At 34.0% G+C, this 17,170-nt stretch overlaps 1 protein-coding gene across 1 annotated transcript; it reads left to right on the plus strand.

Annotated features, from left to right (window-relative positions):
• The first annotated feature begins 1,065 nt into the window (after positions 1-1,065).
• Positions 1,066-9,804, plus strand: LOC128173090 (zinc finger protein 718-like). Its single transcript, XM_052838813.1, has 3 exons — positions 1,066-1,185; positions 5,344-5,437; positions 6,614-9,804. The coding sequence occupies exons 2-3, from the start codon at positions 5,368-5,370 to the stop codon at positions 8,149-8,151; spliced, it is 1,608 nt and encodes a 535-aa protein (XP_052694773.1). The 5' UTR covers positions 1,066-1,185; positions 5,344-5,367; the 3' UTR covers positions 8,152-9,804.
• Positions 9,805-17,170: the final 7,366 nt, after the last annotated feature.

A 17,170-nucleotide genomic window follows, 5' to 3' on the forward strand; every position in this document is an offset into this window, starting at 1 on the left:
CGTAGGAAAAAAAATCAAAGGACGGCAGACGTCAAGAGCTTCGATTACTACGAATTACTTGACAATGATACACCTAATGAATGGCATAAAAATGAACAAAATAATTTGATAAATGATCCTTTACTTGAATCCTTTAAAAATGCGCATCTTTTTCATGTTCATGCATGTCTTTAACAACTAAAACATTCTAAGTTCAAAAGGGCCAAAATAGTTTTAACTATTGCGCTGAATTACAACTTGTTGATGTTAAAGCAGGCACGTAGCATCGTTTTTGAAAGTGGGGGGGGGGGGGGGGGCAGACCCATCAAAAAAATCTTGAAAAAAATTAAAGTTTCCAAACATCTTCAAAATCCTAATCCGGGGGGGGGGGACTCAACTATACTTCCAAATAAAAATTCTTCCCTACCAAAATTTTTTTCCCTCCAAAACATGAAAATCATCCGGGGGGGGGGGGGGGAGGTAATATTCAATTTGACTACTCATTTCCTTATTTTCATATCAATTTTTTACTTACTTCAAAAAAAGTGGGGGGGGGGGGGCCAACTCCATTATAATTCATTTTTTTATTTGTAAATTTTAAAAAATTTGTTGCTGCGAGAAAAAGTGGGGGGCCCCCCTGCCCCCCCCCCCCCTTGATGCTACGTGCCTGTAAAGTACTATATTTAACACATGGGGAAAATAATGGAATTAGAGTTATATTTTACAGATTGTGAATCTACACTTATCAACAGATTCACTGATAAACGTAGTTTGACATTTCTAAACTATATAGTTTACAACAGTTATATATAGATATGTTCTACCAGAGACATAAATGATTCTACAAATGAAAACTATGCTATAGTTAACCACAAAGTTTGGGTTGGGTTTTTAAAATACAATGTAGCACCCCCAACCCACCCACCCCCCCCCCCCCCCTAAAAAAAAAAAGAAAAAAAAGAAAAAAGAAACAAAACTGCATAAAAACGATATGTGATGAATTAGCTTTAGGTAGTCTCGTTTACCCCAGACTCTTGCTCTCGAGTCTTGACTCGTGCGAGGGTCTCTCGATACTTGACTCGTACTAGTGAGACTCTGGGGTAAGCGAGACTACTTCCGGAATTTGCTGCATTACTTTGTTGGTTTTAATTTTAGAGTGCCATTACTGTTTCCAATTTAAAAGGATTAGAAGAAGCCATAATTAGAGTGAGTATATCTTTTAAAAAGATTGGTGAGCTAGCGCTGTAGCCATCATAAAACACAGAAGCAGATTTCTAAAAACATTTGTTTATATCTCTGAATCGATTAAATAAATAGGAAGGCACAGGGGTGTACTGGAATTGTACTGGAGTGGGGTCTCAATTTAGAACTGTGAATCTGAAGGCATGGCATAGCTCATTGACTGTGCCTTAATCATTACGTATCTACTGTAATTTCATTTTCAAAGTATAAATTTTTAAGAACCATTGGTACTGTCATGCAGCAATCGTATCTTCTCGGGCCTTTTCGACAAGCTCGGAAAACATATCATCTTCGCTAGCCAAGGGTTTTCGGTCCACTTTGCTCCCCATAAACCCTTGGCGGATTTCATTACGAAAACTCGGTGACAAGCTCCGTTTTATGATTGGCTGCAGCTGCGAGTAGCTGATCCAATCGCAGTGCTTGTAAATATAAACTTTAATAGAAAACATATGTGTGATCCAGAGTTCCCGAAACGCACCGGTCCACCGGGGATCCCCGGTAAAATTTGAATTGGTCCGGTAAAATCTAAATTTAATCGGTCAAGATGTCCGATAAATTTTACAGACCGGCACTGTATAAAAAAACAATTTACGTGACAAAAAGTCTAAAACTGTTCATTATTTTAATTCAGAGATAATTTATTAGTTGAGTATTTCAATAAAATGCGATGAAAATATAAAAACATGCGTTGTTGTTAATCCGGATTTACGTGTTTTTTCTTTTACACACGTTAGTCAATATCCTATTTGATCATGATCTCGAAAAAATGTGGCCGATTAAATGGACACCGGGGGCAACAAAGAGTACAGAAACAAAAAAAGAAAAGTAAACAGAAGGGCAAGGCATAGTGCAGGAAGAAACTGATGAGTCGGAAACTTTAGAGAGTGAAAGTGACATTGAACAGCCAGAAGAATTAAATAACTATTTGACTGTTCTTGAAATTGAAAGGGAGTTTGAATGATTTGAATAAGAAATTGAATAAATTAGTCTGAAACATTTTTAAACAACTCTTTTTATTTTAGTTTGCATATTTTTGCAATAGTTTTAATGTCCGGTAAATTTTACAAATGTCCGGTAAATTTTGAATATTTACAGGACAATTGTCCGACAGATTTTGGACTGGTTTCGGGAACTCTGGTGATCTTTGGTAAAACATTCGGTGCTTTTAACAGAACTGTTTAACAAGTTGAGACACAAGTTCTCGAGTACAGTGCCTCCCCAACGATGGTCTAACCAGATCGCTTTAAAAACCTATATATTTTACTGGGATTGACCATAGTTCTACAAACTTGTCAAGGCTCGCGTGATAGCATGGGAAGTAAACATGGCGAATGTAGAAGTTGCCTATCCTGTTAGTATATACGTTCCTGCTTATGGTTATTGCTTTTAAAGGTTCAGTGAGCTCTGTTTTATTTAATTTCTTTGGTCCGCAAAATTCACGACAACGATACCTGATTTTATGGCATGAAAGCTTTCATATAAATCGGCGACTTTTTCACTCCCGGTACAGGTCCTTACAAAACACTATATATGAATAAAACATTCCGTGCTTTCCTTAGCATGCTTAGGTTATAATTTAATTCGTATTTAATAGCATCGTTAATTATGTTCCGATATTCGGTAGTCAACATGTTTTCAAGTTGTATTAATGCCGTAGTGTGTATATAACCTGTTGTTTAATTCGATTAAAATGTAAATATGCAAGGGGCGCAACTCAAGTTGCTCGCTAGATAGCGCCACCACATCACCGAGTTTTTGTAATGAAATCCGCCAAGGGTTTATGGGGAGCAAAGTGGACCGAAAACCCTTGGCTAGCGAAGATGAAAACATATCCGAAGTTGTTTTTCGAGCCTGAAAAAAATTAAGAAAAAGTTAGCTATTTATTGAAAATAACTTTGCATTATAAGATTTAAGCTACTGTTACTTTTTGACAATTACAATAAAACACAAAATTTCATGTGAAAATGATAAAAAGAAATTCAAATGGTACAGTTTATATACAGTAGTACAGTATTCCAAGAATCCCCCACTATGGAGTGGAGCATGCGTATTCCAGTGTAAAAGACTAACGTAGTTGCTAGCGCCAGAGAGAGCGCTAGCAACAAGCTTATTTTTTAAAAACAATAAAAAGATAGATGAGCTAGCGCTGTAGCCAACATAAAACAGAATTAGAATTTTAAGTCAACGGTTTAATTTTCTAAATTGATTAATAAATATGTTTTACAGTGTAAACGTTTGGAGGGCGAAGCCAATATAAATGGGGCTATTCTCTTTAGAGAAGTGGACAGGCATAGCCTACATCCACTTTTCTTCGCAACCCCTCATATTTTGATTCTGGAAAACGTGTAAATGTCAGAACCGAAGATGGTCTACGCTTCGACCCATGTTTTGACTCCAGTTTCCCTGAATTTTCGTAACAGATTTTTTATTTCTCCATTTTCAACATTTTAAACGAATTCTTTTTTTTACTCAGAGATTTTCACAGGAATAAAAAACAGATATCTTATGGAGATTTATCTTTTTTCCATTCGGAAGTCTCTTGGAACACCTCACTTCTATTCATCGATAAGTGCCAGTCAATCAATGATTGAACTAACTTTTTAAAAACAAAATGGGGCCAATATTGCAGTACCCATGAGCTGAATTTTTTTTTTCAGCCTTAGTACCCCTGATTCAACTCTCATTTTTCACTGATTTTCTTATACGTGTATACAGTAAAACTAGGTTATAGCTAAGTCCTGGGGACCAATGAAATTACTACGTTATATCCGTAATTCGTTATATCCATATAACGAAGTTGTAATTATAATGTCTATAGCGAATTCACTATATACAAGTTTTCTTTCACCAGACTATAATTTTTGCTTATTGAGGCCTAAAATAAAAATTCATTACTTTGATACCTTTAATAATCGGATTGTGAATTGAAAAAATTATATGAAAATATTCATTCAAACTATTTTATTAATTGGTAGTGCAAAGTTTTTTAAACTGAAAAGAAATTTGTTATATCTAGGTGCTAAATTTCTTTATTATTCACCTCTATGGGACTCAAAATCAGTTCGCTATATCCGTAAATTTCTTGTATTCAAAAACGTTATAACCGTAAAATTTTGCAATTGAAAGATTTGTTAAGAATTTTACTGTGGATTACGAAAAACTTCGATGTATCCGAAAAATCACTATATCCATGTTCGTACTAAATGAGTTTTACTGTATATATATTACGGTACCATTAATCCTCACTTGGCGAGGTGGGCAAACTTCACTGTATTTTAATTAAAGCTGCTTGGTCCGATTTATTTGTTATTACAGTATCAAATTTTTTTCCATACAAACCATTCATCGTAGAAAGTTATGGACTTTCTCCTATTTACACCAGCAGAATCAATCTCCTTTCAAAGTTAGAAATATTCAAAGTAAATAAAAATAATTTCTCTTTGGGCAAACGAAAAAACAAACCAAAATGCATCACGGGAATGTTTAGAAAAAGAAACCATTTGGTTTCGTCCCCCGAATGATTGGGGTCATTCAACACGCATGCTCTGCATCGATTGTAAAGAAAACAAACTTCAGAAATATTAGCGAACAAAACGTACACATGTTTATTTGTAATTTGTCTGATCATTTCGACCTTTATTCAAAGCGATGACAAAGTCGTAATACAACTATACCCGCATCGTCGTCAGGGGTGAAATTTAACATGAGGCGAAATAACGCGGTACCCTTTTATGTCATTTGTTTTGTTAGCAATAATGTGTACGTATTTTTCTTCATTGAAATTTGGCTTAATTGACTGGGAAAACAACTGCAATGTCTATTATTATACATATACTAAGCATAACCATCGTTTAAAAGCGTGCATAAAATTTGATAAAAAATCGGACCAAGCAGCTTTAAAAAAAATATTTTCCACCTAAATGATGTTATATGAATGGGGCATGGATGGGCCCCTTTCTAATAGCTGTTGACAATCTATGCATTCATAAAATCTGCCGAACCCACTGGCATTCATCCTTATGTTTGGAAAACGGAAGACGGATTATGCTAAGGTGTCAGAACTTCTTAAAAGGTAGATTGTTTGCAATGGCGTATTATAATTCATGTTGGTCTGTTTTTCAGGTACTCTCTGTTCTTTTGGACCACATGGCAAGACAACCCAGCGTAGTTGTTGATTTTGAGGCGGGTCTCTGGAAAGCCATACGAGAGACAATAAGTAAGAGTTATTTGATTGTCATAAAATGACATCTTTAAAACAGTTTCCATAGTTCTGACACATTTCTGTTGCGGGGATAAAGTAATTATTGCTATTCCTAAAAAAATAACACAGCGGAAAATTATCATGGTTTGTACGCGAGGTAAGTAACATTTAATTATAATGGAGAAGACAAATAATATTTTTGAATGTTTTTAATTTGATGAATTGAGCACATTGAGGTACAATTTTCTTCTTCACATCTATACATGTAGGATTTTTTAAATAAAATACAATAACTATTATATATATATTTTTAAATACAATAACTAGTAAGTAGTTGATAAAAAATGTACCTATATATGCTCTCATATATTTTGATCGCTTTACAAAAGGGGGGGGGGGGCAGAACAAAAATATAGGGAATTGGAAGTTAACAACTTAACAGACGTGTACCCCTACCAAATATTTATTTTTATCTCTTTCGTAGGATTTTCTTATTCTGGTAAAAAAATAGTATTTCATGAAGGTACAATGTCAAAGATTACGTGTATGCAAAAATAAGTGTAAAATTCGAATACTTTACAATATTTATTTTTTGTTATTCTACCGAGGGACAATATGGCACAATATCTGTTGAACGCCCATTTTTGCTCAGGTGAGCGATGTGGCCCCATGGGCCTCTTGTTCTCTGTGTCAAAGTTCATGAAGTTATCTGAAAGTTTTATAATTTGCATATTTACATGTATATTTGGTGCACATTGCCAATCGAGTGTGTATGAGAGGTTAATGAGTGAATCTATGAATGAGTTTTGGTTATTACCGTTAATCACATGAGGATTTTGTTTACAGGCCTATCTTGAAAGTTAACAAATATGGGGAAAAAATTTCCTAATAGTCTTGCACCTTTTCAATATCAGGTCATACCGGTAGATTCTATTATGATCTTAAAGTTTTTCGCCAAAATTATATGTTTCATAATCCTTTTAATTTTGAAAGATCTCAGGGAGAGAGATGGTTGTCATTAAAATATTTTAGTTTTTTTTCCTCCAGAATGAAACTTAATTATATGTACATATGATTGCTCGACATTTCCATTTTTGGGCTATGGTACTCAGGTGATTGTAAAGGCCTACTAGCCTCTTGTGAAGTTGTTAAATAATAATATTTTTAGCCTCTTGTTCTTGTAAATTTCAGATGCAGAGATGGCCCGTCAGCGTTCCTTAAAGCTGCCTTATACTGGTAAGCTGTGCTATAAGCTGCCCAGTGGCAAGACAGTAGTTATCAAACTTGTTGACAATCTGAGATCTGCTCAGAAAGAACTTAGCAAATCATCTTCCTCGACCCAGCAAGGAAATGGGGATGAATCCTCCTCATGTGATGAAATCTGTTGTTTATCAATTAAAACAGCGACTTCACAGGAGAACAGCAAATCTAATACGGAGAAGGCTGCATTGAAAAGTGAAGATGATTTCACTGTAATTAGATGGGAAGGTCTAACAAAAACTAAGTTTGATGGTAATACATGTGGAAGTATAGATAAAGGGATATCGAACACTACTGTTGAAAAGCTGGCTAATGAAAATGTAATCTGGAAGCAAGAGATTAGCAACTCAAATACCATAGACCCAAAACAGAATCATCCAGTAAACTATCAGTGTATTCCCATGGATAGAAATAATGATAGTCAGGAAACTGCAGAGTCTGAAGTGCCTAATTTGGCAAGTAGAAAACAACCAGTTGTCCTCAAGAGAAACCTTTCTCACAGTCATGAAACTGCAGGGTCTGCAGAGCATAGATTTGAAAGTAGAAAACAACCAGTGGTTGTCCTCGAGAGGATAAAAGTGGAATCTGATTTGACGGTTTCTAACATACCTGAAGAGTTGGGAAAAAATATGCAAGAGGGATTCAGTGAAAACATTGGGAATATAAACCTTTCTGAGGACAGTGTTGCAGGGACTTTATTGGACGTAAACACTGAAGAATGTTCCACTGAATGCTCCAAGCAGGGAATGTTTTTGAGAGATGTGAAAAAGCCTTATACCAGAAGTGGTGTTCAACAGAAAACTAAACAATCAGCAAGTAAGATAGATAGTGAGGACTTTTTTCCATTCGCTTGCGGAAAGTGCAACTATACATCAAAATTGAAGCATCGATTGAAAAGACACATGAAATTACACATGTCTGATCGACCTTTCGTGTGCGAGATTTGCAAGAAGGCATTCAAGCTTCCTCAATACTTGTCTGAACACAAGCGAACGCACTCGAAGGAGCGACCATACTCGTGTGAGCAGTGTGGGCGATGCTTCTCTCAATTTAGCACCTTGCATAGACATAAGAGAATCCATCAAGGGCTCATGGAGCAGATCCAGCATAAATGCTACACATGTGGCAGGAGCTTCTCTATGGCAACTAGCTTGCACCGTCATTCGAAGATGCACGAAAATCTTGAGAGAAAGGTCAGAATTATTAAAGATATGAAAAAGAAAAAGTTAACTTACAACTCAACTGTAGATGACCATCAACGAGAGTTCGAATGTGGCGAGTGTGGGCGCAAGTTTCTCAGAAAGCACGATGTGATGAAACACATGTTGAAACACACTGGGGAGTCGATTTACACGTGTGAAGTGTGTGGGAAGGGTTCTTGCAGCAAGCAGGCTTTACAAAAACACATCAACATCCACACTGGGGATGATATAGAGGTGAATGTTACTGGGTCCTCTTCTTCCGCCTGATCTACGGCATCTTACTTGGGAATGCACGAAAATCTTACTGTGAATGACCATCAACGGAAGTTCGAGTGTGGCGAGTGTGGCTGCAAGTTTTTCAAAAAGAACCATGTGATGCGACACATGATGACACACAATGGGGGGTCGATAAACATTCACGTGTGTGGGAAGGGTTATAACAGCAAGAAGGCTCTACAAAAACACATCAACATCCACACTGGGGATGATATAGAGGTGGATGAGGAAGACACAGGGTCCTCATCTTCCAGTGACTCATCAGGAGAGGATGACTTGTATGACTGTTAATTATTTTCTATCATATTAAAAGTTATCAATAAAATTAAATAAACAGTCAATTTTATATTCAATATAATAATCTTAAAGGTATATAAGCTATAATTTGCATCACATTTGAAGTACAGAAAAATGCATGTGTTTGTTACCTACTACATGTAATAAAAGTTTCCTTTATTCTGTAAAATACAATGGTAAACTCCACCTTTTTACAAAGATATAGAATTTTGATCTAGTTTATTTTCCTGCCGGGAAAGTAATGTCTTTTCATGAATAATGATGAAGGAAGAGAAAAATTGACCTCATTGTGCATGTCCGCAAGAGATCAGGTGGCCATTATTGTTAGTCCGATTACATATCGGTCTTGATTTGTAATATGCTTAACAGTTGTTAATGAAATATATATACATGTATTTTGAGTTTTAATTTGTTTATAATTCACGATACCATTACTTTTGCATATTTAAATAAGTTAACACTCATACGAACTGAAAATAGCCCTTAGGGGAAAACACATCAGCCTATGTCATTGTAGGTTTTTGTTTTCTTTTGTTCGAATTCCTAGATAGGACCATTTTGTGACAAACTGAAAAAACCCATGTCATTTCCTTCATGAAACTTTCACAGTTATAAAGGTGTTGACCCTTCAATAGCCAATTTTGAGCTCACCGAATAGAAGTTGGGGGAGCTTTTCGCTATACAGTCGGCGTACAGACCGGGTTAAAGTTTTTGTTGCAGGTCCTGCATCTAAGTTATATCTTGTCTTATCTTCACCAAACTTGCATGGATCATACATTTGGACCTACTTATGGATTTGAATGACTAGGATGTTAAATTTGGACCATGAGTTTCAGATGCTGGAGGAGATTAAGGTTTTTGGAGCAGGTTAAAGTTCTTAGAGCAGGTGCCATTTGATGATTAAATCTTTCTAGTTATAACTGGTCCTAACTTCACTAAACTTGCAAGGATGGTGCGTTTATGATACTGATGCACTTGACAGACTTGAATGCTGAATCTGGGCCATAGGTTTCAGATGCTGGAGGAGGTAAAGGTTTTCTGAGCTGGTTAAAGTTTTTGGAGCAGGTGCCCTCTGATGATTATATCTTAGTTTTAACTGGCCCTAACTTCACTAAACTTGCAAGGATGGTGCGTCTTATGATACTGATGCTCCTGACAGGCTTGAGAGCTGAATCTGAGCCATAGGTTTTGGATGCTGAATGAGGTTTAGTTTTTTGGAACAGGTCACATGTTTAATAGATAATAGTACTATTTCAAACTTGCATTGTTGATTTAACTATAATACATGTACATGTACACAGAGGTAGCTTCCAATGCAGAGCCTGAACTCCATTATCAAGGATGCTAGTAAATAAAACTACCTCACTCAAACCTGCTTGTTAGATTTGTTTGTTGTTGAATGATATAACATGATTTCTATGATATAGAATTCTATGATATGATACACTATTGTTTTATATGATACAATATTATATCTTGTATAATATTATAAAAAATTTAATGATAATATATTGTATCAATTATTTTGGTATATTATGATATTGTATCATGATATTGTTATGTATTGTATATTATGATATGTATATTATGATACAATTTTTTATAATATGAGGTTGTACTACATGTATATATAATTGTATCACATGATATTATTTCATATGATATTGTAATATTTAAGAAATAAACAACGTTATTTAGAGAACATGGCGTTATGAATAGCAATTGTGCGCATCATGGAATATGCCAACAAAGCAGTTGCTATTCATAACGCCATGTTCACTAAATAACGTTGTTTATTTCTTAAATATTTGCATATCCATTATTCTTTCCCATTGTAAGTCCATACGAAGGATCTGCAATTATTTTTCTATAATCGCAATTTTTCTGTCTGTAGACTATGACGTCATAAAGGTGTGACGTCATATACTTTCCATGACGTTATAGATTTAAACCACTATCCCCGAGTACCCAAACTCCGTCACCATAAGCAGAAAACATCCCGCGTTTCTCTGTAAATTATTTTTTGTGGTTTTTATCATTTGCAATCACTAAATATAATCTGAAACAATATAATTTATAAAATTATTAACAAAAATATTTTTATTTTTATTCAAATAAGCCCTCTGAATACGACGTTTATCACACGTGCTATCATAACTTATGAACCTAACTCCGTCACCCACATGATCTATGATATGGCAGGGAATGAAGACACATTAACAATTTAGTGAAAACTCAATTTGTATCTAGGCCAAGTTATAATAAGTAAAGATGATGCATACAATTTAAATTGTATTTAATTTCATCGAAATGAAATGATCGCCAGAATAAAAAATGGGTCCATGTAACAACAATCACAATGGCCTTTTCAGAATTTATGGATGCCGTTTGATTTATGTCCTTATATATTTCAAATATTTTATATTATTAATTAATATATTACTTATTAAATTATTTATTTATTACATTTTTAGAAATGTAGCATATTTTAAATAGCGATATACCGGATATGTCTATATACCCTGTATAGGGCAAAAGTATCGGCATGAACGATTTGACGTTACCATCAAGAGAAGTGCATAAAGGCTATTGCGGTCTGAAAAAAATGTATTAATTACCTTAATCAAAAATGTATTACATGTGAAATGATTCATCTTGACCTCTCTAAAAATGGCTGACCACCGTAAATGATCGAATGGGCCCGCATGTCAGAAATATCGATATTTTAGTGCACCCTTGAAAAAGTTTTAGCTGATTTTACACAATTAATGGTGCATAAAATGAACATGGTTTACTTCTGTTATTTTTTTGACATATTCTTAAATTTAACCGTTGCAAATTGTTGACATTTGATTAAAGATTTTTGACGTGTAAAAAATAACGTCATAATCGTACTTGATTTCAAACGGCGAGGGGTTTCCCGAAAGTGACGGAGTTAGGGTAGTGACGGAGTTAGGGGGCTATGCGATATACGATACATCATGTGTTTTTCTCCAATTCCATAAAACTGATGTGTTTAAATCAAAACATGTCTTAAGATAACATTTTAAAGGAATAACTGTTATAACATATCATTGATTCTGTTAACAAATCTATGTGAATTAGAAACACATTACAGTCTGAATATTTATTTTTGATGCAATAGCTAGATGTCAAGGTCTACAGTCTGTCCCAAGATATTTTTGCCGCATATTTTCTTAAATTATTCAATATTTATAAATACCTCTTGGTTCAGACGATGTTCATTCAATAGTATGAAAAAATCCAAAGATTTCCCCTTTGAAACGCCCCCTCTAGCTTGTCGGGTATCAATACACGGCTAAAAATAAAAAGTCTACGAGGTTTTCCCATTGCCAAGGAGATGAAGACGCCCGGATGATAACGTTGAAAAATTGCGCGAGGTGTCCCGAGTATTTCCGAATGGAGAAAAGATGTCAACATTCCCCATTATAAATCTCCGTAGGAAATCTGTTTTGGTTCCTGTGAATTTTTACGAGGGAAAAATGATAATGTGTGAATGAAGTTATCTTGGGAATTTTCCCTTTCATCGATTTTAATTGCACTTCAGTCCCAGGTATGTGTATTTTTTATTAAAAATCGTTCAAATATGCAGCATAAATATCTTGGGAGAGACTAAAGAGATGTACTAGATTTATAAAATTAAATGCCGAAATGGTCTCAACCATAAACGCTATTAAGAATACAGTCAAATGTAATACGTTTACAGTCACCCATTCATCCTTGAAAATTCGATACTGTTGGCGTAGTGCCTTGGAAAAAATCAAGGTGTTCGTGATTGTCTTGAATTTGATTTTCTTCGTATTATAAAATTGCCATGTACATTTGGATATTAATGAAACTCAATTTTTGTAAAGGACAGTAAACTCTGTCCCAAGATATTTTGGATTCACGTTTGGACGATTTTTAATAAAAATACACTTACCTGTGAAAGAAGTGCAATTGAAATAGTTGAAAGGGATATTTTCCCAGATAATTTCATTGACACATTATCATTTTTCACTCGGAAAAATTCACAGGAACGAAAACAGATTCCTTACGGAGATTTATAATGGGGAATGTTTACATCTTTTCTCCATTCGGAATACACTCGGAATACATCGCACAATATTTCAACGTTATCATCCGGGCTTGCTGCAATGCAAAATCTCCGTAGATATCACATTTTTTAGCATTATATTGAAACCTTATAAGCTAACGGGCGTTTTGACTGAGAAATCTTGGAAATTTTTCATACTTTTGAATGAACATCGTTTGGATCCTGAGGTATTTATAAATATCAAACAATTAAGCCAAACGTGAATCCAAAATATCTTGGGACAGAGTATAGGAATTTAATTCTTTCCATTCTAGAAATTGGATAAAAACATTTATTTACCCTAACATTAAGTTCAACCGATCAAAAGTTAACCGACAATTACTGCACACAGTTCAGGCCGCATTTTCGTAGTTCTGTACAAGAGAACTATGGAATTTTTTCCTGCAAATCTCAGCACTTTCAATGGGTGCTCTTTATTGCCAAATTTACTCTCACACAAAGAACGACGATAATAAAAATAAATCGATTAATTATTTTGGTGAAATACGGTTATGTATAATTTTGAATATTTTTCCAAACAAATATTTAAACCTTTCAAGCAGACACTATTTTATTTGTAGATTTTTGATTTTAGAATGACAGTAAATCTCTCATTCCGTAGAAGAATTTTGAGCCTAGTTTTAGGGTTATTCTATAAGTCAAAATTCATATTTACAAAAGATAATCTGTAATTGTAAATATTTCGAGAGTGTTGGATTTAGGAGTGTAGGACTCGTGTCTTAAAACGACTGAGTACATTGCGTGCACATGCATGTGCCTTTCTTTCAGCCAATCAGACTATGGTTTTTTCTATCATTTCTCACAGAGAATTTGTCAAGAGCCTCCAAGCTACACACAGTCCCTAAAGATTCAGCAGAGTTGCAAGCTTTTCATGATCCCATTTGTGGTTTTATGCATTCATTTACAAGTAGCAAATTTCGAGTTTAAAATTTAATCTGCGACCGCATAACATCTCCTAGGCTACTCATTGACAAACACACTGAAGAGAGGAAATTTTTTCCGCTATTCGAATTGATATAAATGGCGTTCATCATAAAACTTGTGTACATGGAATTCATTTTTAATCCAATTTCGCAATCGGTTGTGGTAGCGCCATGTCACTAATTTCTATTTCGGTAATTTTACATTCCTACGAAACTGGCATTCCCATTCAAACGGATATACTATAGTCTTTCCGTAGTTATTGCTTCCATCACTTTTTAATGATTTTTGATAAAAATACACATACCTGTGAAAGAAATACAGTTGAAATCGATAAAAGGGAATATATCCAAGATATCTTCATGGAACAATTATCATTTTTCACTCAAATAAGTTCACAGGAACGAAAACAAACTTTCGGAGATTTATAATGGGAAATGTTTACATCTTTTCTCAATTCGGAAGTACTCGGGATACCTCGCGCAATTTTTCAGCGTTATCATCCGGGTTTATTAATGGTTGATGCAATGCAAAATCCCCGTAGACTTTCTATTTTTGGAAGTGTATTGAAACCTGAAGCGGTAGAGGGGGCGTTTCAAAACAGATAATCTGGACATTTTTCATATTAGTGGATGAACGTAGTTTGAGCACAAAGGTATTTATTATTATCGAAATATCAAGCAAAAGGTGGTGGAAGCAAAATCTCGGGACAGAGTTATAAATGTTCATATATTCTGTGACTAGGAAACGATATTAAGATTATTAATAGGGCGACTTTCCTAAAAAAAAAAGTCAGAAGATAACATGTTGTTTAAATATTGCTCTAGATCTCTCAAGAGAGACAGAGAGAGTTAAGTATCGGATATAATCAATTTATGTTAACACGTACAGAACAGTCAAAATAATCTACCTAGAAAAACACTTTATTTCAACTTCAAGTTGATCTCGATCTTAACACTAGTTGTCATGAGAACATTTAATTTTTTAGAATGATTTTAAAATTATGTATGCATTTTACATTCAAGTTAATTAACTTTAAAAATTTTGAATTATTTTTTCAAGGAACCCGACATGAATGAAATTAATAAATGACAAAGTTCTAAAAATAAATACAATTTTACGTGTGTTAATAATTGAATGGCAAATAGCTATATAATTTAATTCTGGTTGTAACGCGCTTTCTGATTGGCTAAAACATTATTTTATATCGTATAAAGAATGTTGCTTACGTCATAGTAAGACTAACGTCAAAAACGTATCAATACGCCTGACGTTACGTTTGAATTTTGTACAATTTTACGTCATTTTAAAGGTCAAATGACCGTTTTTTCTACAATGAAGAGTAAAAAAATTAAATTATAAGTAATGAATTCAATATTTATTAGTTTTATACGATATAAAATGGTTTGAAACAGTTTACGCTTTTTTATAAACCACTTCGCGGTTCATTCATTCCTTAATTGAAAAAAGGTTTTTATTTATTTTAAAGGTGATAATTGATATAAGCACATGTAGATTATTATTTAAACAATGGAATGCTTTCTTTGGTGAGTCATGCGGGATATGAAGGTGGCTACATTGCAGAAAGAATGCATAATTTTTTATTGCAATGATCACTACCTTCATAATCCGCATGAATCATATAAGAAAGCATTTTACTGTCTATATTTTACATCTTTCTTTTAAAAATAATAAATTGATTGTAAAAAGTAAGTAAAGTCCACTATATTACTGTTAATGTACATCAATAATTTAGCTAAAAGAAACGGCCAAATCGCCTCTCCTGGGAATTTGAGTCTGACATCATCATGATAATTTCGTGAAGTCCGTGATTTCTCTTAGGTCGCTGTAGGTCTTGACCAATCCATAAACGGAGCGTGAATATTTAAAGTCCTGTCAGTTTCAGTCGATGTAGGTTCGACCAATCGATAAACGGGGCGCGTAGATTTCAGTCTGGCTGTACATATAGAGCTATGAATTAACTATACGTTTCCGTAAGAAATAGAAGAAGGAATTATACTCGGAAGGTGTTAATATGAAAATGAATGTTCAGGAAATTGTGACGCATGTAAAACATTAGCATTACACTTAAAGATTGTATGTTGGTAAAAAAAAGGTTTGAACATATTTTATTGTATATATAATATACAAAGGGTTCGAACACAAGTTCTTTCAACTTACTAGGTTCTCACCCAAAATATTGACAGGGATCAACTCATATAACATTTTCAAAACCATAATTTTTTATCTGTGAAACAGAATATGATGGTATCATGCTAGAATTCTACTCTGGCAAATTGTTTGGATCGCCATGTCACATAAAATTCACGGCTCACATTTTTCATATTTTTTAACTGTATTCGGCAAATACTTGTATGACAAATAACTATATTTTGAGATTTCTAGTTAGAAAATAGACGTAAATATTGTAATTAAGTGATATGCATTTTTCTGTGCTGTAAATTACATTTGTTTGGGTCTCCCACCCAAACAAATGTAATTTACAGCACAGAAAAACGCCAAACAGCAGAATATACGAGTACACACATGTAATTATGGCGTCACTTACGTAAAATGACGTCATTTTAAACCGCTTCGCGTGTCTATTTGTTTCATCAATTATTATTCTAACCTGATTTTCAGTGCAAACTATTTCATTTTTAAAGTAGTTGATCTTTATTTCATTTATCCAATACTGCTATGAGCAAGAACTCGTTCGTATTATAAACAAAGCATTCATGTAATATGGAATCATTTGTGTGGCAAATTTATTTTCCTAAAATATTACATGTAGGACATATGTACATATAATATTTTTTTGATTGTTAATTTATGAAAAAATCATATATAATCCACAAAAAGTGCATTATATAATATTTTTAATGTGCAAAACTTTCATTACTGTTATCTTTAGAACCATAAAAGATGTATAAAATATCTTATGTTTAAATCAGCCAAAAATCGGCCCCGTGGCACTCTACGCAACTGTGTGATCGGCCCAAAATCGGCCCTGTGGCACAAAAGTGGTAAAATAACGTTGTTTATTTCTTATTACAATATCATTTGAAACAATATCATGTGATACAATTATGTATAGTACAATCTCATATTATACAAAATTGTATCATAATATACAATACATAACAATATCATGATACAATATCATAATATACCATAAAAATTGATACAATATCATATATTATCATGAAATTTTTTACGATATTAAGCAAGATATAATATTGTATCATATAAAACAATAGTGTATCATATCATAGAATTCTATATCATAGAAATCATGTTATATCATTCAACAACAAACAAATCTAACAAGCAGGCTTGAGTGAGGTAGTTTTATTTACTAGCATCCTATTCCTTGATAATGGAGTTCAGGCTCTGGCTGACTAGCCGTTCTCAACATCTCCTGAATGTCCCACCGTTCTCAATCTCTTCCCTCTCTCCAGTATGTTTTAACATAGGCTTACATATGATCATTTACACAGAGAAAAAAATCAGATTTGTTCTGTCCATGTGGTATAACCAATTATAAATAATTTTATTATACTTTCATGTTAAATACTAAAATCTGATTGGTTTAGACGCAGTTGATAATCCGTTCTATTACCCTCAGCGTTAGCAACAAACTTAGCAACGGGTAACACAACGAATTGTTACATG

Source organism: Crassostrea angulata, chromosome 2, assembly GCF_025612915.1.
Source record: "Crassostrea angulata isolate pt1a10 chromosome 2, ASM2561291v2, whole genome shotgun sequence".
Lineage (NCBI taxonomy): Eukaryota > Metazoa > Mollusca > Bivalvia > Ostreida > Ostreidae > Magallana > Magallana angulata.